Below are 27,117 nucleotides of genomic sequence, written 5' to 3'. Positions count from 1 at the left end.
TTTCTTTTTTCCTGTCATGTTGCAGTTCATGTTTTGTTTTCCTGACACGCATCAGGGTCGTTCGCTTGTCTGCCACGCAGCAGTTCATGTTCATTTTCCTGACACGCATCAGGTTCATTTACCGCCCTGACACGCATCAGGGACGTGTTTTTGCTTTTATGTCATTTTTCATATTCCTGACACGCATCAGGTGCTTCACGGTCCTGCCACGCAGCAGGTACATCGGTCGTCTGACACGCATCAGGCCATTTCAACCTGGTTGGACCCTGGTGCGCCTCAGGGGCACTGCCACTAGCCACGCAGCTAGTTCACGAGCTCGACCACCTGACATGCATCAGGTCATTCGTTTCGCTCTCTGGCCTCACATGTATCAGGCACGGTTAAGTTCCTTGACAACCTGCGCTTCCGCTCCCTGATCCACGTCAGGTTCTACGTCATCTCCAGCAGCTCTCAAGCCTCACTCCATGTTTTTCCAGGGTCATCCCAGAGGTCTATTTGGTTCAAATTTCGCTTAGGTACCAGTCTCACGTCCCTTTCCATCCAGGTCGTTCCTGTTCCACGGTTTCATACACCAAGTCCAGGTAAGTTCGGTTTTTCACTTCTTCATCCTTTAGGATCAGTCCGGAATCATGTTTGTTGCCTCTCTTTCAGGTAATCTAGGTCAGCTCGTCAGGTGGGTCAGCCCTTTACCCCTCTTCTTGGTGACGGTTCCCTGTCACACTTTGGTGTTTATTTTCAGAGGGTTCCGCAGGTTCACTCGCTGGTGTCCGGTGGCCCTACCACCCTCCTTACTTTTCGTCATTTTTCCGCAGCACAATGTCCCACGCATCGGATATCGCCGAGACTCGCTCCATTCCGGAATCGCCCAGCTCGGCCCATGGAAGAGAGCTTTCGTTCAGACAGTGGACCATTCCAAAATTAATGACCGAGCTAACTAGGAGAGGCATCCGCTATCCTGCCTCGGCTCGCAAAGCAGAATTGTATCGACTACTTACTGCTAAGCCTATCTTAGCTGCAGAAGAGCAAGTGTCCCTGTCCACGATCCAGACAGCGCTGGCCCAGCTTCACTCAACCATAAACACTCTTGCCAGTTCAGTGTCTGACATCCAGACCAGGTTGCTAGTTGTGGAGACCAGGCCGGCAATTTCGAACATTCCCACCTCTCCGGTTCCGGGCCCCTCTGCCACTCAGGCCCCAACCCCAGGTAGGGCTTCCAGCTCCTTCACCATTGCCCCGTCACACTTCGTTCCTGACAACATCCGGAAGGACATTTTGGCAGGTAAAGACATTAACCTGGCTTCCATACTCATTTCCACCCACGATTCCGACGAAAACAAGACCATTGCATGCAGGGACGTATCAGTGGTTCTTAAATCCAGAGATGCCAGATTGCACAAAAAAACTCTCCATTCCGGAGTTCGTGCTGGCCTTCAGCCTATTCCGGGATATCCTATGCTCTGCCCAACCACACCGTAGGGAGGAACTCGACACCTACCTCTACAGGGTCACTGATTTGGGACACAAGTATGGAGGTCATGCTTTTTATGACTACCATCGCTCGTTCTCTGCCAAAGCCGCTGCTGCTCTGTCCCAATTCCAGCACATCACGGATTGGTCGACACTAGACATGGAGCTGTTCTGCAGGCATTTTGCGGGACTCAAAGCACCCACCTGTACCACCTGTCAGTCCATCTCGCATTCCTCCGACTGGTGTCCCAATTCAGGATCTCTGGCCCAAGGTAGACCCTCTGCCATCCCTTCCGGTTCTTCAAGTACAGGGCAGAACGTCGACAAATGGGACAGGCCCATAGTGTTTTTAGGCAGAACTCAAGTCAGCAACAATTTCAATTGGTCCGACTGTTATTTTGCAAAATGCAAGGCCTTGCACGTTTGCTCCATCTGTTTCAGCGCCCATCCCCAGTTCATCTTGTCCGCAAAGATCCTCCAAACATCTATGACTAGCTGGAGTCAACATCGATCTACTGGCCGCCCTCCTTTTGCATCATCACGACCCCACATTCGTGCAGTTTTTGATTTCTGGGTTTTCACAGGGGTTCCACACAGGGCTAGTTTCCTCCCCGCAGACAACATGGGAAGGCTCCAACCTCCGTTCCGCCTTGGCAGATCCAGAATCAGTGGACTCCCTCATCCAGTCCGAGATCAGCAAGGGTTTCCTCCTGGGTCCATTCGTAGTCCCCCCCTTTGACATCTGGAGGGTCAACCCCATTGGTCTGGTCACGAAAAAAATTCTCTAATAAAAAAAGACTAATATTCGACCTTTCTGCTCCTCATGCTTCCAGCACACCCAGTTTAAATTCACTCATCCCTTCTGAGGACTTCTTCATGCAGTACTCTTCCTTGGACGCAGCCATTCGGTTGATTCTCCAGCTGGGAACAGGCGCCTGGCTTTCCAAGGCAGACATTGCTGACGCCTTCAAGCTTCTTCCAGTTTCACCTCTTTTATGGAAGTTCTATGGTATCAAGTGGAGGGAACTGTACTATTTTGCAGACAGGTTGACCTTTGGATCAAAGAGCAGCCCCTGGCTGTTTTATCAATTCGCCACAGCTCTCCACTGGGTCTTGGTCAATCACGGCGGATGCTTTAGGGTCATCCACTACCTTGATGACTTCCTGTTGATCGAGACCTCAGATCAAGCACCCAATCAGCTCCAGGTTCTTCTCGACATATTTGCGAAACTAAACATGCCAGTGGCCCCAGCAAAAGTTGAGGGTCCTTCTTCAGTAATAACCTTCCTGGGGATTATCTTGGACACTGGTAAGATGGAAGCCAGATTGCCCAAAGACAAGCTCAAGAAAATCCAAGATTCGATCAGGAAATCTGTCACAGCCAGGACCCTCGCCAAGGTCGAACTCCAATCACTTCTGGGAATGTTAAATTTTGCCTCCAAGATCATGCCTATGGGGCGGGCATTCATTTCCAGATTGCTGCAACTTTTACCTGCTGCCTCGGATCAGGACGCTTTGATCCATCTCGATGCCGCCGCAACGGCCGATCTACACATGTGGCACCATTTCATTTCAAACTGGAATGGCATCTCCCTCTTCGTCCCTTCGTGGGACCACGATTCACCCACAGTCTTTTCTGACGCAGCAGCTTCAAAAGGGTTTGCAGCCATATTCAACACCCACTGGTTCGCGGGTCCTTGGCCGCCTCAGATTTCTTCCGTTCAGAGTTCCATCAAATCATCTCTACTTATAGAAATCTATCCCATCGTCGCAGCTGCCCAGATCTGGGGGGAACTTTGGAGGAATAAGCCAGTCATCTTCATCACAGACAATCAAGCAGTCGTAGAGATCCTCAGCAAAGGCCGTTCCTCTTCTCCACAAAATCATGCCGTTTGTCCGCAGACTAGTCTGTCTTGCGTTACAGTATAATTTCCATTTCTCATGTAGGTTCATACAGGGCTCAGCAAACACGGCGGCCGATGCCCTCTCTCGTTTTAACTTCCCTGTTTTCTTTCAGGTAATGCCAGACGCAGATCCATCAGGGGTCCCTCCACCCACCCACGAGACTCTGACGATGGATTAAGCAAGCATGTCAGAACAGCCAAGTTATTCATCCATAACTCCCTATCCCTCAATACAGCCAGGAATTATAAGACAGGGTGGGAAACCTTCATACAATTCTCCCTCAGATATCCACAAGAACAACTGGACTGAACAACTTATGTCATGGCATTCCTGGCGTATTGTCACACAGACCTTCACCTATCATTCAACACCATCAAATTATACCTAGCAGGGGTACATTTTTTCACCTTAGATCACCCAGCTAGCCAGTCCATATTTTCCTCCCAAGCCATCAAATCCACCCTGAGAGGGATCCAAAAGAACAGCAGTAAGCCAGAGTCCCGCAGGAAACCAGTCACCGGGCCAATGTTCAGGGCCTTTTCCACCTCCCTAGACAATGATCCTTTCGGGCCATATAAAAGCATAGTGATCAAAGCAGCCATGTACCTCTGTTTTTACGGGTTCTTGCGGCCCGGGGAATTCACCAGCTCTCCGGGACACGCAGGCCCCACTTCGGATCAATTAGCCTGGCAGCAGACACATTGCACCCTATCTCTCCACTCCACCAAAACTTCTCAAGTGGGACCGCCAGTCAAAATTCGCTACTACCAGACCTTCAATGACTGGTGCCCGGTTGCAGTGTTCAAAAAGCTATTCGCCACCGCAAAAGATCCCGCACCAGGCAACCCTCTTTTCCCTTTCAACTCCAAATCTCTCACGGCGTCACAGTTTGTTCACCACATTAGAATCTTGGCTTCCGGACTAGGTTTCGATGCCAAAGCCATTTCGGGACATTCATTCCGCATAGGGGCGGCATCCGCAGCATCAAGTCATGGGGTCCCAGCGCACGTCATCCAGAAAATGGGCAGATGGCAATCTTCCTGTTTTACGCACTACGTTCCGAACCCACAGGTAGAGATTGCCAAAGCCTTCGCCAGCTTAGCTTTATGAGTTCCGCATTAATCTTTCCTACCCGATTGATTTTTGCCCCTCATTTAGCTCGCACACGGCCATGGCTTCCGGCACACCTCAGCCATTGATGGTTGACAGCCAGTCACCCCTCCCTAACTCAGTTCGTCTACTCTGTTCCCACCGTAGCCAGGACCACAAATATAAAATATATTTTAATGGGAATTGGAGTAGATTTTTATATATATATTTTTTTTATGTGGGATATTTAGATGTGTAGTTTCCCCATATAGGTTGAGTGGTTTGTATGCTTAGTACTAAATAATGACTTTGTGCTCTGAATGGTTTTAATGTAGTAATAGGATCCGACTTTAGGTTATTTTCTTCGATTTGGACCCAGTGTCTTTTTGTTAAGGTTGAATTTATCCACCAGTGTTTGGTCTAATAATGCTGCTTTAGAAAAAAAAAAAATTGTCCTTTAAAAGGGGTTCTCCAGGCTTTTAATATTGATGACCTATCCTGAATATCAGATCGGTGGGGATCCAAACCCGGCACCCACACAGATCAACTATATGAAAGGAAGGCGCGAGTGCAGTCTCCTTTCCTGCTCGCTGCTATGTCTATGGTGAGCAGGAAGTGAGACGGCACGAGCGCGCCTTCCATTCATACAGTTGATCAGCAGGGGTGTCGGGTGTCAGATCCCTGCCGATCTGATATGGATTACCTATCCTGAGGTGACTTTGATTCGCTCATCACTAAATATAATCTTTTAGTCGCCATAATGGATTGAAGGGACCTTTGAATTGTTCTATCATTTCCATTGAAATTGGCGAGTGGTCAGATCACGAAACGTTGCTAATGGATGAATTTTGTATTTTATGTAGGTCTAATCTACTTATAAGGGACATGTCTGTTGTACAATAAGAATTAAAAGGGTATAGAGTAGAACATCAGACACTTGAACCATTCCCTTTCTACGTATGCTTCAAAGAAAAAAGTATTGTAGCTTAAAATGTTTGCCTATCTCAGTTTGCACATTTTTACCAAAATATAATGAAAAGTGAAGCACTGTATAAATGACTATTTTGTACGATAGTAGTATTATACTTATTTAATGATCAATTAGTCAAACTATTTATAGATCAAAAAACATTAAAAAAGTGAACATTTATATATATAAAAAAAAAAAAAAAAAAACACACAAACAAAACAAAAAACAGACAATACAGACTGTAAATTTTTATCGTCGGCTCAACCTCCGATTCAGCTCTGCTACTTTTTCTCTTCTCCGCTCAGCGTTGCGGTCAGACGCTTTTTGCAGATTGTCATGGTATTTCTCCAGTGCATTTCTAAAGCCTGTCATAACGTCCTGAAAGGGGGAAATTGGAAAGGACACAATGAGGGAAGGGCAATAGTCGAAAAAAGGCCAATATAGGGCTTTGTTTATTCAAGTGAACTTACAGTTCTAAAAGAATTTGGACATTGGTGGTAAAAATGTGCGGAGAGTGTCTGACCGTGTATCAATTATACCTCTAGCACAATTTGCTTTTAGGCCCAAAATTCTGTACCAATTAGTTTTACAACCATCAAATACTACTGTTCTGCAATTTTGTTTTTGGTCATGGGGCTCGGACAGGTAAATGATAGTTAAATATGAGGCCCCATTATGAAATTATATTTTAGTTTGTATATAACCACTGGTATTGTCTATAGGGTTCTGAATATTTTGCATATGTCAAACTATTTAAGGAAGGGGCATCTGGTCCCTTTTATCCCTTGGCTCCGTTATCTTGCTTCCTAACTTGGATTAGCACTCTCCATTGTGGTGACATTTGTTAAGGCAAACAAAAAGGCATCCACAGATCAGTGGGGTTCCTACTGCTAGGACCCCTGTACCCAATGGAGTCCCCCAAAATGAATGGGGTGGCTGATGGGCAAGCGCACTGCTTCTCCAATCATTTCTCTGGGAGTTCCAGGGACAGGAGAGTACAGCGCTCAGCTATTTTTGGAACTCCCACAGAAATGAATGGAGTGGCAGCGTGCATGCCCAACTGTCCACTCTGTTCATTTCGGGGATCTCCAAGGGGTAAGGGCCCCCGTTCTTTCTCGTAAACAGTAAGGGTCCCAGCAGTAGGACCCCCACCAGTCTAATAGTTATCCCCTATATAATCGTAATACCCCTTTTTAAGTCTACAAGATTGCTTACAACTCTGCATATTTTTTTTTGTAATACAACTGTAACTGCAGTGGCTCTAGCCTAAAGAAGTAAATACCCACCTCTTAAAGGGGTTGTCTCACTTCAGCAAATGGCATTTACCATGTAGACACCCTGTAATCTAGCAGTGGTGATCGCGATTGCACACTATAGGAAAACGTGCTTATGTGCACTCTTGCTGTCTCGGCCACCAAAGAGGCCGTTCATTTTCCCTGTGTACAAGCACGGCCACCGCTGCTGGATTCCAGGGTGGTCATAACCATGTCAACAAGTACATGCTCATTGTACTCGCTTGTTTCTACACCTAGTTCGTCATATATTTAAAGCCCTCGGTATTTCGTAAGTGCAGTGCTCTGGCTAATAATGGCTCGCTAAAATAAATCTGTAATTGAGACAGAGAAAATATGGTAAATAGCAATTATAAGGAGTGAAAGTTATCGCCAATGACCTTACCTGACATTTTTTCTTCTCCTGTTCTGAAGTTTCAAGGAGCTGTTCTCTCATAACGTCCGTTTGCTGGATTTCTTGCAGAACATGAGCCACCCGTTCGTGCACAGCCTGTCTCTTTTCTTGAACATGGCTACAGATCCTGTGCAAGTGGGAGATGGAATAGTAAAACTGTCACTTTTCTAACACGTAACGTAGATCACGGTGCTATGCAGACAAGTGCACAGCACTACACAGTCATAGGCTTCTGGTGCAATTCATATTATGACCTAGGCCACGGTTTCTTAATATTTCGTTAGTAAGGCCAAACCAATCAGAACATGGCAATGCTAGAGCTTCAACAATGGTCGTAGTCCATGGAAAAAACCCTTGGTGAATGTGCAGTTTTGCAATACAAACTCCCAAGTAGGGTTGTTGCGGGTATCGAAATTTCGATACCCAATCTATACTTTTGTCCCGGTATCAATACTGTCCTGCGCAGTCTAGTATCTCTGAACATGAGCACGCTCATGTTACCTCAGCAGCACAGGGGAGAAGGAAGAAGTCTCTCCCTCCCCCTGTGCTGCTGCCGCCACCAATGGGGAGAGAGGGGCGGAGGAGGGGAGGGCGCGCTGCGCCACCAATGAACGTACTTTTCATGGGTCCGGACTTTAAGCAGCAGGCTACCTAGAGCGGCGCCCAGGGATGTCCCAGCACTTACTAATTATTATTCCTGGGCACTGCTTCGTTTGCCCGCAGTGCGCCATTACCGTCTCCTGCTCCATATGCTAATTACTATCAGAGCGATGGGGAGGAGACAGCAGCTTCTCTAGTGGTCGTTCCTTCTCCCCTGGCTGTGGTGCTGTCCAATCGCAGCGCAGGGAGAAGGAACGCCCACTAGAGAAGCTGCTGTCTCCTCCCCATTGCTCCGACAGTAATCAGCATATGGAGCAGGACTGCAGGAGACTGTAATGGGGCACAGGCGCACAGCGGGCGAACGGAGCGGCGCCCAGGAATAATAATAAGTGCAGGGAGATCCCTGGGAGCCGTTCTGTGTAGCCTGCTGCTTAAGGGCTCTTTCACACTTGCGGCAGGACGGATCCAGCAGGCTGGTCTCCCTGTCGGATATATTATATATATGTTATAGTCAATGAGGATGGAGCGGCGGTCTGGCGGCTCGGCGAAACAGCGGAAGGACGGATCCGACAGGGAGACCAGCCTGCCGGATCCGTCCTGCCGCAAGTGTGAAAGAGCCCTAACAAAGTCCGGACCCATATAAAGGTAGTCTTTAACTTTTAATACAGGAGGCAGGTGCCGGCAGCAGGATCTGCTGCTGGCACCCGCTTCCTGTATTAAGGGTTAATTATCATTGGTGGCGCAGTGCCCCCTCCCCCCCTCAGTATTATAATCATTGGGGCAGTGGCCACTGGGTCCCCTCCCCTCCTCATTGGTGGCAGTGGCCCTAGGGTCCCCTCCCCTCCTCCTCATTGGTGGTGCAGTGGCAGCTTCTGATCGGAGCCCCAGCAGTGTAATCCTGGGGCTCCGATCAGTTACCATGGCAGCCAGGATGCTACTGAAGCCCTGGCTGCCATAGTCAGCTCCCTGCTGCTGTGTGTACTATGCACAGAGCAGTAGGGAGAGTGTGAAGTCCTATTTACCCTAATAGATCTATATCAGGGTGAATAGGACAAGGGATTAGAAGATCCCAGGATAGTTATTAAACTAAAAAAAAATAAAAAATAAAAAAAAAAAAAATATTTTAAACACACCAAAATATTAAAGGGCTTCTGTCACCCCCAAAACTCATTTTTCATTTTTGGGCATATTAAAATCCTTTTTGTACAACTATTCCCTATATAGGGCTCTTACCTTGTTCTGTGGCTTCGTTTCATAAATAAATAAATAAATAAATAAATAAATAGATAGAGCTTTTAAAATATGCAAATTACTTCACTACCAGCAAGTAGGGCAGTTACTTGCTGGTAGCCGCCGCATACTCCTTTTAAAAAAAAAACGCCCCCTCCTCCAGTTGATTGACAGGGCCAGCGAGCGCTCTCCTGCTCCGGCTGGCCCTGTCTGCAATTCAAATCCCGCGCCTGACGTGTCTTCATTCGGCACAGGCGCTCTGAGAGAAGGACACTCGCTTCCTCAGTGCGCCTGTGCCGATGACGTCTTCTCTTTCGGGTTTAGAGGTGACGTCATCGGCGCACTGAGGGAGTGCTGATGAAGCGAGCGTCCTTCTCTCAGAGCGCCTGCGCCGAATGAAGACACGTAAGGCGCAGGCGAGGGATATGAAATGCTGACGGGGCCAGCCGGAGCAGGAGAGCGCTCGCTGGCCCTGTCAATCAACTGGAGGAGGGGGCGTTTTTTTAAAAGGAGGATGCGGCGGCTACCAGCAAGTAGACGCCCTACTTGCTGGTAGTAAAGTAATTTGCATATTTTAAAAGCTCGATTTTTAATGAAACAAAGCCACAGAACCAGGTAAGAGCCCTATATAGGGAATAGTCGTACAATAAGGATTTTAATATGCCCAAAAAATTTTGGGGGTAACAGAAGCCCTTTAAGTATAAATCACCCCCTTTCCCAATTTTACATCTAAAATATATAAACAAACATCGCCACGTCTGAAACGTCCAAACTATAAACAAAAAAAAATCTGCGCGATTCGCCATTTTTTTTTTAAGGACTATTCAATTATTAGCCGGAAGTTCCATAAAATGCACAAGGCTTTTTTGGCGTTTTATTTTTTTTCGCGTGGTATTGACTATGGCAATACTTTTTTATGGCATCGAAACAACCCTAATCTGTATAGCATCATTTTTTTTGCGGATCCATTGTAACGATGCTTATCCTTGTCCGCAAAACAGACAAGAATAGGACATGTAGTATCTTTTTTTTGCAGGGCTACGGTACGGAGATACGGATGCGGACAGCACACTGTGTCCTGTCCGCATTTTTTGCAGACCCATTGAAATGAATGGGTCTGCATCCTATCTGCCCAAAAAAAACGGAACGGATACGGAAACAAAATATGTTCGTGTGCATGAGCCCTTATGCGGTAAGTGAGCACAGAAGAGAAAACTCACTGTAAGATCTCATTTTTTCGCTGTTCAAAGTCCTCTAGTTTCTTCTGATTCTTAATATCCATTTTTGCAAGTTTCTCTTTCTTTATCTGAACAGTCCTTTTTAACTGGATTTCTTCATTAGCTAAGGATTTCAGCTCCAGGTTTTTATTCATGATTTGTTCCTCTTTTTGTCTGGCCTAGGAGGGGGGAGAAAAAAATATTTTTTAAGAAGAGATAGATCTACCAAATCTGAATCTATCCACAAGGTTCCATCAGTGATTCATAAGATGCAGAAGTGAGCACGTGTGGCATGAGTACCTCTTCAAGGGTCTTCCTGTAAACCTCCAGGTTGGCCTCAATGCTATGTAGCTTCTTATTATACGCTTGCACATCTGACTGCCACAGAGAGGACATGGTCACTCGTTCCCGATAATGATCACATTTCTCACTGGTTTCTTGCTGTTAAAACAAAGAAAAGACTTTCAGTCTGGGCGATACAAAAGCAGGAGATGATATGATGCCTAGAGTCATTAAAAAGTAGTCAGAAATTAAAAGGAGTTTCCCAAGACTTTTATACTCTGGATTAGGTAATCAGTATCTGATTGGGACCCCCGCCTACCGGCTATTTGAGAAGGCACCTATGAGCACTGTGACCTTCTTGCAGTTTAGCCTACGTCATGGGACATCAGGTTCATTCGTCACGTGGACTAGGCGCAGCCTATCCCCACAGTAGTGAATGGGGTTGAGCTGCTATACAATATACGGCACTGTACTTGGTGAGCTTAGAGAAGGTCATGGAGTGACTGCGAGCACCGGTGCCTTCCCAAACAGCTGATCGGGGGGGGGGAAGAGTAGGTCATCAGTATAAAAAGCATCAGAAAACCCCTTTTAACACTGATTTAATACTGTCCTGGTGACTGCTAGATCAGAGCTATTGGGAGCAGATTAAAGAAATTGTCCTGCAATCGACACATCCCCTCTACATATTTATGGGACTGAGAGAAAGAGTCCAGAGAGGACAAATGAGGGGTCTTGACGCTCCTGTTCTAGTGATCGGTGGGGCAGCGAGACATCCCATCTGCTAAACTCAGCCGATGATACATTGAAGGAGTCATTGTATTTTACCTTTGCTTGCTTCAGTCTGTGGACATTTTCTTTCATCCTCTCCGTTTTATTCTTGCGTTGTTCTGGAGATTCCACTATCTGAGATTTCATGCTCTCTTGTTCTTCCTTCATGGTGGCAATAGTAAGCTTGTGCTGATTCTGCGGCAAAGGAAAGCAAGTTCACCAGACAGCAAAGCCTCCATATTTGTAGAACAGGAACAGCTAGCATATTGGTGAAAGGTTTCCCACCACGTCAAGACTCTACAGATGTGACGTGATAGGGTATAGAGTATAAAAACTAACCTAAAAAGTGGAGATTTTACCTAAAGTGATGGAATCAACCCCTCAGCATTTCTAACCTTCCTCAGCATTGTCCTTACCAGTTTCTTAGTTTTTTCGGCAAGGTCAGCTTTTTGATGTGCAATCTTTTCTTGAAGGACCAGCTATGGATGCAAAACAGAGACATCAATTATTACAAGTCAATGTCATACAGTGCCAGTTCAGACTTTGCAGAATCGCCCATCACCAGTGTATTAGTAATAGATGGCCGAGTTTAAAGACGACTTGTGACCTGTGCCACATCCTCTTTAAAGGGGTTGTCCCATAACCAATGCCTATGTCCACAGTACTGTAATAAGTACCGATCACTAGAACATTGGCCAATTTGGCATGCACGCTGCCACTCCATTCTACACCGCTGGAACCAATGACGATAGCTGGGCACTGCACTCTGCTATCAGTCACACAGACCGAATGAAGAGTCAGGGCTCAATTCAAGCAGGGGACCCCAGTTCTCAAGATCAGTGGGACAGTCAGCAATCCGACCCTTGTCATCTCTGAGTAGGTTGAGCATGTCACAACGGCTTTAAAAAGAAACTCCATTCAAATTCACCCAGGCTGGGCACACCAGCAGATTCGAAAAGTTCATTGGGATCCTGTCAACTATCAAACACTTATGGAGGCAACCTGAATGTTCATGGACATCTACCTTTATGGGAAACACCACCCCCAATAGAAAGGGGCTTTACTAACCTCCGCTGATGAGCACATAGAGTAAAGTAGGGATATATTAATGAAAATAAAATTTTTGAAAACCCAGGGAATCCCATTAACCAGACAGAACGGTATCAGGGGTGACTCACATCTCTTGCACGATATTCCTGGCTTATGGATTGCTGCAGGTCATGAATATCACTGGAAAGGGCTTTGAACTCTGCTTGTTGTTCAGGTGGGACGGTCCTAAGGGGAAAAAAATAGAAACCTAAGGGTTTAGTTTTAACTACAATATCTTTAATGGTGCGTCAACATGGCCATTGGCATGGGGCTGATGATGGCGCTGGCTGGGGCACATGATGATGGTGGCAATGGCATGGGGCTGATGGCGCTGGCTGTGGGTCACGGATGATGGCAAATGGCAATTTTGTATATATACACAGAAGAAAATAATATATTTATAATCGCACATGCTTCAAATTATATCGCAATATAGCTTTCAGGCCATATCGCCCAGCCCTAGTTCTTCCTCTATCCTAAGTGACAACTAAGCCCCAGTGACAGTCTTCAGTAACGCGTTATGTATGCTGGAACAATACATTGCTATGGACAAAACGTAACTGCAGCTTACAGGCAGGTCCCACATGATGCTGCTTCACTAAGGACAGGGTCATCAAGACCTAGTCATTGCAGAGGAAGACTGACAGAAGTACTGTACAGACCAGAAAGTATCTATCTGTCCAGGCTCCAAAATGATGCTGCAATGAGATGCTCAACTTCTAGACTTCTTACTTGCAGCAAGATTTCCCTCTTTCCAGGACTTAAAAGGGTTATTTAAGTTGCATCGTTATCCTGAGCGGCAGCCATTGGACACGTGATCCTAGCCTAGGGTTAGAACTGACAGCCCATGCACAAAGTATGATATGGCGAGAGATACAGATGCTGCGGATTCTAACCCTAGGCTAGGATCACGTGCCCAATGTACGGCATGTGATGCCGGAAGTGGCCACCACTTGGGATTGCAGTGCAACACGGATAATACCGTGGATAGCTCGTGAATATGTTCCGCACCTCCACAAACAGCTGTTTGAAGAGGCCACAGTCTCTTCATAGTATACCAAGCACAGCGCCGCACATTGTACAGTGGCTGTGCTTGGTGTTGCAGCTTACCACCATTCACTTAAATGGGAAAGCACAAATGTAATGCGACGTCACAGGCCGAGGAAGAAATCGCAGTGCTTCGCCAAGCCCCCTTTTCAACACATGATCAGTAGGATTCCGGGAGTCTGGTCCCCACGGATTACATATAGATGACCTAGCCTTGGGATAGGCAAGCAGCCCCCTTTGAATGCAGCAAAGACTTACGTAAGTTTCTCAATTTTCGCCTCCAACTCCTGATTTATCTTCTGCTGTTGGCTTATATTCTCCAAAGCAGATTTCTACAAGAGATAGAGACATTATCAGTGACAAATACAAGATATTACGTGAAGGCAGCAGACCTGTCAATCTGTGGAAGTTCTTACTCACATAGCTTGAACAGAAGGATATGTAGTCCATTTTCCGGTCTTCCCTGAAATGCAGAAAGTTTACAACTCCACTCAACAAGAAGAGGGTTCGCTTTCCTTCTAAACACAAAAGGACAAGGTCCCGAAATCAGTACCAGCTCTTAAGACTGCCATCATACAACCAATGCTTCCAACACACAAAATGTAGAAAAATTAAAAGCACACTAGGAAAACTAAATATTTAGAACATCTATATAAGAAAACAAAACAACATCTATAAAATATGTCTGTATATAAATAATACATAAAATGGAGCAATACATTACACCTGTGCCATTATATGAATGTTATGTTATACGTTTATATATATTTATTTTCGCTTTATAACTTAAAGGCCATGTACACCTTTGGTGCCATTTTTTTATTTTTATTATTGGTTTGTACTCATTTTGAGCTAAAAAAATCTTTTTTTTCAATTGGTCATTATTAAAAATGTTGAGCTGCTTTCCCTGCACAGCTTTGAGTTTATCTACTAGCAGGATCTGTATTTCCTCTCTGCTCCAGACAGGGAGCCGATGGGCTCCTTATCTATTCTCTCTGACCTTATAAACGCTCATTATAGCTCAATCCTTATCTTACTGATAAAAATGTGACAGTTAACCCTTAGTGACAGAACCACTTAATATCTTTAATAAAGACCAAATGCAAATTATTTTTTTAGCCCAAAATGAATAAAATGCAATCATTAAAAAAATATATAATAATAAATTGTCCCCGAAGGAACACATAGCCTTTAAATGTGTTATACCTTTAAATTATACGTAAAGTATGTATTATTAATAATAATAATGTTCTGATTGATTAGAATATAAAACTTTAATAAAAAGAATATTTGAAAAAAAAAAATACAAACCAATGGACTAGCATCAATAGCACTTACTTGGATTCAGGACATCGGATGGGTGAAAGTCATATATGAGGCACAGCGGTAAGAGACGGTCCCTTTATTATACAGACAAAAGAAACTGTTACCACCAAATACTGAAGTGGATTAGGGTACTTTTACGCTTGCATTAAACTTTTCCGGTATAGAGTTCCGTCCTAGGAGCTCAATACCGGGAAAAAAACTGATTAGTTTTATCCTAATGCATTCTGAATGGAGAGAAATCCGTTCAGGATGTCTTCAGTTCAGTCACTGCTGCAGTATTTTCTCCGTCCAAAATTCCGGAACACTTGCCAGAATGCCGGAGCTGGCATTATTTTCTATTGAAATGCATTACTGCCGGGCCTTTAAAAAATGCGAAAAAGGTATATACCGGATCTGTTTTTCTGAATGACAACCAGAGAGACGGATCCGGTATTGCAATGCATATGCATTTGAGAGACAGATCCGCATCAGTCTGCAAATGGTATCCATTTGCATACAGATTGCCGGATCCGGCAGGCAGTTCCGGCGATGGAACTGCCTGACGGAATTCAACACCACAAGTGTGAAAGTACCCTTAAGGGTCCATTCACACATCAGTCTGCGTTTTGCGGATCCACAAAACACTGACAGCGGCAATGTGCGTTCACCATTTTGCGGACCTGCACATCGCTGGCACTAATAGAATATGCCTATTCTTGTCCGCTATTGCGGACAAGAATAGGACACGTTCTATTTTTTTCGGGATCGGAATTGCGGATAGAAATGGATGGGTCAGCAATTCCGTTCTGCAAAATGCGAAGCGGAATTGCGGATGTGTGAATGGAGCCTAAGAGAAAGGCTTATACAGAAACCTAAGGAAAGAGTTAAAGGGAAGGGGTTGTCCAGGCATCTCTATTAATGGCCTATCCTCAAGGTAGGCCATCAATATCTGATTGGCAGGGGGATGGGGTCTGACATGCCGTCAATCAGCTGTCACTGTGTAGCTCCGATGCCATCCTCTATGCATTGGACAGAGATAGTTATTGCAGCACTTTGCCAACTTATGTCAATGGGAGCAGCACATACCAGCTCCATCATGGCAGGAGCATCACAGGTGAGGTCAGGGCAACCTATTTTTTTTAAGCCACTGACCCTTTTTAACATTTTTTGCCAGCTAGGCAACCCTTTTAAATTGAGTAAAATGGCATACATACGCAAATTTCAGAATAAAGGCCACAGGAGCAAAACCTTCCATGAGATGCGGGTACTGAGAATCTAAACCCACCGGTACCTGCAATATAAGAATTTGTACTTTGTTAGGCTACTTTCACACTAGCGTTGTTTGAATCTGGCGTTCAATTCCGACACCGGAACTGCCCGCCGGATCCAGAAAAACTTGTCAAAACTGATTACATTTGAATCCTGATCAGGATTTTGATCACAATGAAAAAATGCATTGGAAAAAACGGATCCGCCATTTATGGATTTTAACTTTTTTTTTTTTTTACATTTTTCGGGTTTAACATGCAAAAGCCGGATCCATTTTGACGGAACACACGGCGCCGTTAATGCAAGTCAATGGGAAAAAGGCCGGACCCGGCGTTTAGTCAAAGTGTTCCGGATTTTTGGCCGGAGGTAAAAATACAACATGCTACGGTTTTCTGAAAAGCCTGATCAGTCAAAAAGACTGAACTGAAGACATCCTGATGCATCCTGAAGGACTGACTCTCCATTCAGAATGCATGGGGATAAAACTGATCAGTTCTTTTCCGGATTTGACCCCCTAGGACGGAACTGAGTGTCGGAAAAGAAAAACGCTAGTGTGAAAGTACCCTTATATATGTGTAAATGGAAATGTGATTTTATCTTATAGTAGCGTGAACAAAAATAATACATGATCAATGCATTACGTCCAACTCCGACTGTACAACTGAAGGCCCCATTACATGAGGCAATTAAAGGGAAGGCTCGGTGCCAGATAACTCCCCTGTTTAAAAGGTGCCACCCATTGTTTTCACCTGATGAACATCGCTGGTACAGACACCTAAACCACCATTTCTGGGCAGCAGATTGTGCTTTCTAAATACCAATCTCCTGCCCAAAAAAGAATGTGTATGGGGATGAGCAATCACTTGCCCCCATACAGCGGAGGGGATCGCTGCACATAAATGGAGATTTCACTTCTTGTAACAAACAAACAGGCTATTATTTGCAATGAACATTGCGGAACGGATGCGGACCCATATTGCTCCTCCAGAGCGGAATGGAGACCAATAGGAGGCAAACAGATGCATTCTGAGCGGATCCTTATCTATTCAGAATACATGAGGGCAAAACTGATCCGTTTGGACCGCTTGCGAGAGCCCTGAACGGATCCCCCAAACGGAAAGCCAAAACGCCAGTGTGAAAGTAGCCTAAATTAAAATTTTCCATCCCAATATACACAGCTCGTTTTAATGGCTGCAACCACCCTGCAATCCAGCAGCGGTGGCCATGCTTGCACACTACAGAAAAAAGGTGCTGGACTATGGGCGCTCTCTCTGGCTGTCCTGGCCTTTTCCTATAATGTGCAAGCACAGCCACTGCTGCTGGATTACAGGGTGGTCGTAACCCCCCGGGCACTAGTAGTGTAAAAAACAAATCCAGCCAGCAAAGGAGACAGTATGTACAATCACAGTACATTAGTAAGTGCCTTGTATTGACACTGCATGCTCCAAATCACAGTTCAAGTCCTTTTTAAAGGGGTTTTCCAAGATCAAGGAGTGTAGGTAAACACTGAAGAATGCAGTGCTCACATAAGACCCTTCAAAACAGCAAATTGGAGGGGGGGGGGGGGGGGGTTGGGAGTTGGGCCCCCGTTGTTCTGAGATTGATGACCTATCCCTGAGGATAGATGATCAATATTATATCAGGGCACAAACCCTTTTAACGGAGCTGACCGCCAAGCAAGCTGTGCTATGCGGTTATCATGCCTCCATCAGCAGTGAATAGAGGCTATGGAAACCGTTGCAGTTAGCCTCCGAATTCCGAGCTTTCATCGCTACTCCATTCCTGTATCCACGTCTCTGAGAATTACAAAACATCGCAGCATAGCCCGCTGAACTGTTTCCGTAATCCCGGTCTCCTCCTACGATAGGAATCGTAGGAGGGGAATACCCATTTAAACCCAAAAGGATGAACAGTCATGTCATTGCCTTTGATCTCTAGGATCCCTAAAACAGACACAATCTGACCAAACGCCTGAACGATTCATGGACCCAAGATGACGGACTGGTGAGCATGCCATAGCCATGTGGTTAAACTCGCTGCATATTCCACAGATACTTACTACATAAAACTGTTCGATCCCAATATTGAACACTTTCTGCAGGACCCTCATGAAGAGCTTCTGGACCCATTCTGGCTGTAAATGGAGACATAACATTAAAGTCAGTGATGGCAAAGAGAATGGATTTATAACTACAGGTAAGTACCCCTCACAAAAGCCTCTGATGTCATCACTGCAGCCCGCGTGGCACCAGGGAGGGCTCTTTCCCTTGCACAGAGTACAGAAGTCGAGACATGTATGAAAACAATCTAAGGCCTCTTTCACACGGGCGATATTACCACGGGGGTGCAATGCCCGAGGTGAACGCATTGCACCCGCACTGAATCCGGACCCATTCATTTCTATGGGGCTGTGCACATGAGCAGTGATTTTCACGCATCACTTGTGCGTTGCGTGAAAATCGCAGCATGCTCTATATTGTGAGTTTTTCACGCAATGCAGGCCCCATAGAAGTGAATAGGGCTGCGTGAAAAATGCAAGCAAGTGCGGATGCAGTGCGATTTTCACGCATGGTTGCTAGGAGATGATCGGGATGGGGACCCGATCATTATTATTTTCCCTTATAAACATGGTTATAAGGGAAAATAATAGCATACTGAATACAGAATGCATAGTACAATAGCGCTGGAGGGGTTAAAAAATAATAAATAATAAAACTCCCCTTATCCACTTGTTCACGCAGCCCGGCTTCTCTTCTGTCTTCTACTTTGATGAGCTGGGGAAAAAAAAAAAAAAAAAAAGCACCTGTGGAGACGTCACTGCTCTCATCACATGATCCATCACCATGGTGACGTCTCCACAGGTCCTTTTCTCCCAGCTCATCAAAGAAGAAGAGAGAAGAGAAGCCGCGCTGCGCGAACAAGTGGATAAGGGGAGTTAAATTATTATTATTTTAATCCCTCCATCCCTAATTTACTTTGCTATTATTTTCCCTTATAACCATGTTATAAGGGAAAATAATAAAATTTACATAACACCTAACCCAAACCTGAACTTCTGTGAAGAAGACAGGGTTCGGATTTGGGTACCAAACATGCCAAATTTTCTCACTCGCGTGCAAAATGCATTAAAACACTTTGCACTCATGGGGGAAAAAAATTGCGCATTTTTCCACAACACACCTGCATCTTTTCCGGCCCGTGTGAACACAGCCTTAAAGAAAAACTATTTGTTGTCCACAGTTGTCCAAATTAAAGATAATAATTATAATTATCGGGGGCACCTGGCTGCATAACTATTTTCGGCGGCCTTATAGAAAAATGAATGGAGGGCAGTTGCGCATGTGCAGCGAGCCCTCCTTCAGGGCTCAGTACTCGATATCGGTGTGGTCCCAGCGGTGGGGTTTTCATGGAGGAACAGCGAGGGGGTGTAATGAAGGACGGTGAGCCTCAAGATTGATGGGGTTAGAAACACAAATCAAAAAGGAGAGACAAATGGGCAACTACACAAGGTATGACAGTTTTTTTTTTAATTATAATTCCGTAATTATATGTATTTTAAATGTTGTTGACTACAAATTGGATTTGGCTCCTAAATTCCTCAGGTTAGGAGCCAATGGCTCCTTGATATTTTTTTTCAGTCTGGAGCACTGATCAACCCGTTTTCTTGCGGTCAGCTAGAGCATTATGAACAGGGGTCAAGTCCTGGGAAAAAAAGTGTGGGAACTCACCCAAGATCCACTGCAACCCCCCCCCCCCCCCCCCTCCAAAAAATAAAAAAGCACAGAAAATCTAGCATGCTGTAATTTGTGCCGCTGCGGACTAAAAAAATAAATAAAAAAAATAACACTTTTAGAAAAGTTTGTCCTGGGATTCGATCTCATGACCTCTACACAGCAGAAGCAAGGCATATGCCCTCACAGCTATGAAAGCTGTCTAGCTTGTTACTTAAAAAAAAAAAAATATAAGACTTCTACTGTAGGTAACTTTGCCCACTGTGTATGGATGTAGCAGAGCTGGGTGTGTTGGGGCAGCTGTCATGTGTATGGTTGTACAGTAGGTATCAGTACACTAGGTATCAGTAGAAGTATCAGAAAAAAAAAAAAAAACACTTTTAGAAAAGTTTGTCCTGGGATTCGAACTCATGACCTCTACACATTACAGGCAAGGCATTTACCCTCACAGCCATAAAAGCTGTTGAGGTAGTTGCTTAAAAAAAAAAAACTAAGACTTCCACTTATACCTAGTGTACTGATACCTAGTGTACAACCATACACGTGACAGCTGCCCCAACACACCCAGCTCTGCTACATCCTTACACAGTGGGCAGCTGTCATGTGTATGGTTGTACTCTAGGTATCAGTAAACTAGGTATCAGTAGAAGTCTTATAAAAAAAAAAAACACTTTTAGAAAAGTTTGCCTTGGGATTCGAACTCATGACCTCTACACATCAGAGGCAAGGCATTTACCCTCACAGCCATAAAAGCTGTCTAGGTAGCTGCTTAAAAAAAAAAAAAATAAGACTTCTACTTATACCTAGTGTACTGATACCTAGTGTACTGATACCTAGTGTACAACCATACACATGACAGCTGCCCCAACACACCCAGCTCTGCTACATCCATACACAGTGGGCAGCTGTCATGTGTATGGTTGTACACTAGGTATCAGTACACTAGGTATAAGTAGAAGTCTTATATTTTTTTTTTTAAGCAACTACCTAGACAGCTTTCATGGCTGTGAGGTTAAATGCCTTCCTTTGATGTGTAGAGGTCGTGAGTTCGAATCCCAGGACAAACTTTTCTAAAAGACATTCTAAATGATCTCGTAGTGAAGGAGATTATGTCATTAGGGGCATGAGAGGAGTCGCAGGCAGCGGCACCGCACAGACAGCTTCCTCTCAACTGAAGCCGCCCCTCCTCCCTTAGCCTGCCCTGCACAGTGCGCTCCGTCTCCCCCTGTGAATCTGATTCAGCCGTGTTCTCCTGACTTGAGGCTGAAAGGGAACGGCGTTCCTGCCATGAAAAAAGTGCAGGAACGCCGTTCCCATGCGTTCCCCCTCCACTCGACCCCTGATTATGAACCTTTGCTGGCTGTCAATATTCTCAGCCCAACTAGGAGTATTTTAGGTCTTTTATGATGTGCCACACAGTGGACTCCCATCCATCTTCTCATTCCCATCTAGAAGCATTCTGTATAGCATACACTAGATACCATCCTGACCTTCTTACGACTCTTCTCTGGAAACAGACTGGTCCTCTGCTAAACTCGCAATATTAACCACTGTACAACTCCACACTAGGAGCCTCGACTGGACCTCGGCTACCTCCACCAGATTCATCCGACATCACATCTTTTAGGAAAGTAATAGATGTGAAGCCCCAATGCTGGAACAGAAAACCAGCCAACCCAATGGCAGAGGAAGCCAAAAAAGGCAGATAAGCAGAAGGCCAAGTGGGCAGAATGGCAGAGGCACAGACAAAACCAGACAAAGACAGATAACGAAAGCCAGTTACAGAAGCAGTCGACCAAACCAGGCCCAGCGATAGAGGCCAGCAACCTAAAAAGGCACAGAGACAGCAAGCCAACACGGTTCAGAGCCACCAAATGAAGCAAAGTAAAAGGTATCCAGACTACTAGACTATTCCTCCAGTGGAAGACCAGAGGCCTACTAGACTCAAGCATTCCCTGCAGACCCTAGCTTCATTCCATCATTAAGGTATTCCCTGCTTTATTAATTGCTCTATGGCAGGGATCAGCAACACCTGTCACTCCAGCTGTTCTGAAACTACAATTCCCAGAATCCTCCTTTCACTTTCTAGAGGAGTTACAAGAGTAGCCTGCTGGGAGTTGTAGTTTCACAGCAGCTGGGGTCCCTGCTCCAAGGCTTCAGGTCCAGCTGTGGGGCAGATCCCTCTCTCTGGTGCTGTCATGGGTGAAGAACATAGCTGCACTGCGGTTGGCTGCTGTAGGCAAGAAGGAATATTACAGTTTTCATAATTCTGTCCCAAAACTAGAAATACCTGGAACAGACAGGTGATCGTACAAGAGAAAGACAGCGGGGGTTACAGTGAGCAAGAACCCAATACTTCCCACACACAGAAGCTGTGATTAATAACTACTGTACCTTGGGGTTGGGGTAAGTGTCGTTTTTGGTAAAATTTTTAGCTTCAGCACCGGTCAGAACCTTCAGGCGGAAAAAGTTTACCAACTCTTGTGCAGGAAACTGAGGAAATGTAAGATTATCCATAACCGCAGCCACGTGTGATCAGGCGAAGGGGTCAACGGAGCAGATGTCTGAGGAGGAAGGAAAAAAAAAAAAAACATTAACATTATACAGAATTTTATAAAGGGCTTGTCCGGGATTTTCATACTAATGGCCTATCCTCAGGATAGGTCATCAATATCTGATAGGGTGGGGGACCAACTCCGGACCACCCCGCCAATCAGCTGTCTGAAGGGGTTGCAGCGTACATGGTATAGCGGCTGTGCTTGGTAGACTGAGCTGCTCCCCATGCCACATCACTGGTCTAGGAAGAGGCTGCAGCGATTGGTGGAATGCCACTGATCGGCGGGGATGCCGGACCCCCACAGAGGAGCTATTGATGATCTATCCTGAGGAAAGGCCATTAGTATCAAATTCCTAGACAACCCCTTTAAGTCAGTTTCTCTTGTGTCTATACCGTCTTCATTTGCACCTAATATAACAAACCGCAAACGTTATTTGACAGCACTTTTGCCTAGAGATGTGACTTTGGTTTTTGGGCTCTTTGCCTCATTAGCATAATTATAATTGTTTTTAGGGGCAAAATAAAAGCGATCAGGACATAAAGGTATATTTAAAAATGGGTAAGCTACAGCGCCAGGCAAATGGTTAAAAACGGTCCAGCGCTGCAGCTTGTGCGGCCGGCGTTAACATCTCCTTCCCTAGCAGGTTTTGCGGACAGACACTGCTTGATGCCCTGGCAGGTGTGGAATCACGGTACAGGGCCATGTAATGCATCCAAGTCATGGGCGTGTCTGCAGCATCCAAAGTGAAGAATCGTGACACGAACCGTGGACAGCATCAATATCCAGGGTGTGAACATACCCGTACAGTACGCACCTGCCTGATATAAGTCCCGTGACGCTCGCTGCCCCCAGATGATTGACCGTTGTCTCTCCTGTTGTGCACAGAAAACTGTCAATCACCCAGAGAAGGGAGCAGCGGGCGGCGCGGGACTCCTCTCCCTCACAGCGCTGGCGGCAGACAGATTCCCTTTAACGGGGTTGAGAGAATTACAATTTTTTTTAAGGCAGGGAAATTATTGGAATAAAAAAAAATACAAAAATACAAAAACACACCCTTCCTGACCCCCGCTCTGCTCCAGCATAGTCACTGCTGCAATGTTCTGGCTGCAGCGGCATACCACACAGGACGGCAGAGGCCAGGGATTGGCTGCAGTCAGGAAGGACAGCGCTGGATTGAAGCTGATTTGGGACAAGGCGGGTACTATTTTTTTTAACCATTTAATAGCGATTCTGCATTTTACAAAAAAAAATTCTCTTTAGAGGTGAAGCCTTGGAAAAGCAGGGTCATGGACGGGGAACCTGCTCCGGACTACTCTACCAACCAGAGCCAGCATGTCAGGGTGGCGCTGCGGGTGGCACTGTTGCCTGGCAACACTGGGGTGCTGGGTCTCATCAATCACAAAATCTGCAGAGAACACCCTAGCACTGCTCCACTGATCCTTCCTGCAGGACCATAGATCACCCTCCTGCACTGCCTCCATACAGCCCGGGTACTTCTGCCACCCATGGCCGAAGCACTTACCTCACCCCCAGGGTACCGTCATCCGTTTCTCCTCTTCCAGCCGTTTAGATGCCGCTTACTTTTTCAAAATAAGCCGCTCCCTCCTGCCGTGACGTCATCTACCAGAGCCTGAAACGCACGGTCTACGCCTTCGTCCAAACACACGGCCAACAAATAATGCAGTCAACCCCCTCCATGACGTCATCACCCGGCGCCTGGAACGCACGGTCCACGCCTTTGTTTGATGACGTACCCAGCAACTGAAGTATTCCCGTAACAAAGATGGCGCCCATTTGTTCAATGACGTCACTGCCTTCGAAAGCCTAGATGGTTATCGCTTACAACATTTTGGCTCGTGTTAGGGCAAAACATTGTTCGTTTTATTTCTCTACGTCCATAGAGGATGGGGGGTGTAGTCACTGAGCGAGAAACTGCATTAACCACAAGATGGCGCTGTACAAATGGGCTATAGTCAGAGTTCTGGCTAGAATGGACGGGGTTGGCAGCACTGGGGGCACGAGGACTTCCAGCTGCCGCCAGTATTTGACAGGAACAGCGCCCATGGTGACTGCTTTCTTCAATTCTATCAACTGAGCTTTAGGGGGCAGCCCCTAACATGGTGGAGAGGAGCAAAGTGGACAATACATCTAAATGATACCCTCCCTATGGTGCCCACTGCCATTAGTGTCACCGCATGTGGTATGGAAGTGGTGTGGCCTTCGGGTTTACACATGGCCCCTGTCTGTTTTATGTACAGGACAGAGAGGGGTGTGTGTGTGTCACATAATGACCGCTCTAGCGCCGCTGGTGACATGTCGGCAGATGTGTTTGTGGATGCATTCACTCAAACGTATGTATTTTGCGGTCCACAAAACGTGGATTTGCAAAAAGATACGGATGATGTCCGTGTTGCATTCGTATTTTACTTTTTTGGCAGATCTATTGTAACAATGCCTATGCTTGTCCACAAAACAGACAAGAATAGGACGTCTTGTTTTGTTTTAGTTTTTTTGCGGGGCTGTGGGATAGACGTACAGATGTGGACAGCACATCTGATCCGCAGCAAAAAATACTGTCATGTGATTGGGGCTTAAGGGTGACACTTCGCTTCAGAACTGGAAGGCGGCACGGCGATCGGCAGCAGAGGACATGTAGTATTACAAGGACTCCTGTTACATGGGCCGGCTCCAACAGATCATACAGCAGTTGTCACCTGATAATAGGGCATATGGGTAACCCCACTAAGTCTAAGGGCTCATGCACATGGCTGTATGTATATTGCGGTCTGCAAAAACTAGACTTTCTGTACTAAGACATTTTTTATTCCTGTATTATAGTGATAGTGTATTGCTAGGATATGCCATCACTTTATGATCAGTGGGGGTCTGACCTCTAGGACTCCCTCCAATCTGAGGAATGAAGTGGATGCAGTGCTGTTTCTTTCAGTACAGTGGCCCTTTGCGGTTTCTGCCTTCATAGAAATTGGGACAGGTCCTGTATCACTCACCTAGATTGTGCCCAATGGCCAGATCCTACTGGCCCTACTCTGCCCTCCATCAGTGGGGCTGGCTACCAGGCTCCTATGTGCCGTGCCAGGGCTGTACCAGTGTTCCATAGGGCGCGTGCGTTCCCCGTCTCTAAAAGGGCCAGCACACCTGTACACAATCTGCACCAGCCATTGGCTGGACTGCTGTGGGTTTTTAAAGGGATCCTGTCACCTCCTAAATGCACGTAGCAGTACCTCAGGGTAGCCCGCAGTGTGATACTAACAGTGGCGCACCTACAGGGGGGGTCCAGCGGGTCTGGACCCCCCCAGAACAACCAGACCAATTATTTTATTTTTTATCCTTCAGGGCCGCACCGCCGATCACCACAGGCGGCGCGGCCCTGGATGTAAATTGCGGGCATTTGCGGCGGTGGTGGGGGCCGTAGGAGATGAGCGCTTCCATTGTGGTAGCGCTCATCTCCATATCTAATGCATCTGTATCGCATTGTTATTTTCCTACAGAGCTTTTAGAATCGCCAAGTAAAAGAATCAGCGCAACACACTACACCCCGTCCCTGCAGTTTTAAGTATAAAGGGGGCTTTGAAAAATTGAATTAGCACAGTGCACTACACATGCCACATTTTTTTGCCTTTCGGACCCCCCCTAGACAAAATTCCTGGGTGCTCCCCTGGATACTAATCATACTTTTCATGCTGCCTAAGGTCAGAAAACAATATTTTATCCCCCGTCCGCGCTAATTTGCATGTCAGCTTGAAGTCAAGGCGGCAGAGGTCTCCTTGCTTCAAGTCAAGGTAACCATGGCCCCTCTTGTCTTTGTGTGACAGCACGCAATTCGGCTTTGCTTTCCTAAGTCTCGCGCATGTGCGGTGCCCTCTGTTTTACAGCCCGATCCCATGTCAGGATTAAATTTAGCATTAATCAAGGGGGGGGGGGGAATATTTATATGTAACTAATTTATGCAATCATGTATTAAAAAGATGTTATATGCAAATTTTTTATGAATTGAAAAAGTGTAATAAAGAATTATAAAAAAAAAACATTTTGCATTAATCAATAGTACAATATGTGTATATGAGGAATAACACTATTTCTGTACATTAGATAAGTTGTATTTGCATTTTTAGCAATTTTCTCCTCTCCATAGACTTGTAGTAACATATGTAATATGATCCATCAGCAAACTGGTCTGTCCTGGACAGCTTCAAGAGAAATTTCAAAGTGAAAAGCATTTAGCAGTCGGGGAGATAATTAACTGAAAACAAGTGACCTAGACACTTCTCTTTAATAAAATATATTACAAAGTTTCTTAAGGTCGCTTGTACTATCGATTTATGCAAAGTTGTGTGAAAAGTTAGTGACCATTGTGACATACCAAGTGGAAAATTTGTGGATAGAGTCTACATATATCCTAGACTTGTAGCTTCTTCTATCTGATGGAACCAGGAAGTTAAAGGAATATTCCAGGTCCCTGATTTGGGTCTGCTTTGAAAGCATTTTGCAGGTTTTCCAAATGTCTAATGTATTAAACGTTTTTGTACTGTTCTCTAATAACATCTACTTACTTCTTAGTCTCCCTCTGCCTTGTTTATGCTCCTGCATCCCTTCGTTGCGACCTGTCTGCTCTCTCCTGCTGCAGGTGGATCATGCTCAGTTTCTCTGCTCTGTGTCTAGTCTCTTGCACATGGCACTAGCTCTGGCCTGGTTTCTCTGCTCTGAACTTCCTGTCTGCTGATTCCACAAGGCATGTAAGGGAGCTGTGCTCTATATCACCTGAAGCTAGCTTGCTGACTAATCCTGACATGTAGCAGCAAGCTTAGGTTTTGTTGTAGCTTTTTCTGCTTGCTTGTGTAGATCTTGCAAAGTGTCACTCGGTCTTTCCCTATCTGCTTCATCTG

General features: G+C 45.6%; 1 protein-coding gene across 2 annotated transcripts; it reads right to left on the bottom strand.

The window, feature by feature from the left end:
* Positions 1-5,536: 5,536 nt before the first annotated feature.
* NUF2 (NUF2 component of NDC80 kinetochore complex) lies at positions 5,537-26,893 on the bottom strand. 2 transcript variants are annotated; one of them, XM_044301792.1, is made up of 14 exons: positions 26,785-26,893; positions 22,050-22,219; positions 17,984-18,058; positions 15,870-15,946; positions 14,689-14,750; positions 13,771-13,868; positions 13,609-13,682; positions 12,393-12,489; positions 11,631-11,693; positions 11,272-11,409; positions 10,465-10,605; positions 10,168-10,343; positions 7,109-7,244; positions 5,537-5,809 (listed from the first exon to the last, which is right to left on the bottom strand). In XM_044301792.1, the coding sequence occupies exons 2-14, from the start codon at positions 22,170-22,172 to the stop codon at positions 5,681-5,683; spliced, it is 1,389 nt and encodes a 462-aa protein (XP_044157727.1). In that variant the 5' UTR covers positions 22,173-22,219; positions 26,785-26,893; the 3' UTR covers positions 5,537-5,680. The 2 variants fall into 2 exon arrangements, with proteins under 2 accessions (XP_044157727.1, XP_044157726.1); XM_044301791.1 differs by lacking the exon at positions 26,785-26,893 and adding an exon at positions 23,736-23,875.
* Between the last annotated feature and the right edge of the window lie 224 nt (positions 26,894-27,117).

Source organism: Bufo gargarizans, chromosome 7 (genome assembly GCF_014858855.1).
Source record: "Bufo gargarizans isolate SCDJY-AF-19 chromosome 7, ASM1485885v1, whole genome shotgun sequence".
NCBI classification, from domain to species: Eukaryota; Metazoa; Chordata; class Amphibia; order Anura; family Bufonidae; genus Bufo; species Bufo gargarizans.
This window is presented reverse-complemented; position numbering and strand designations above follow the sequence as displayed.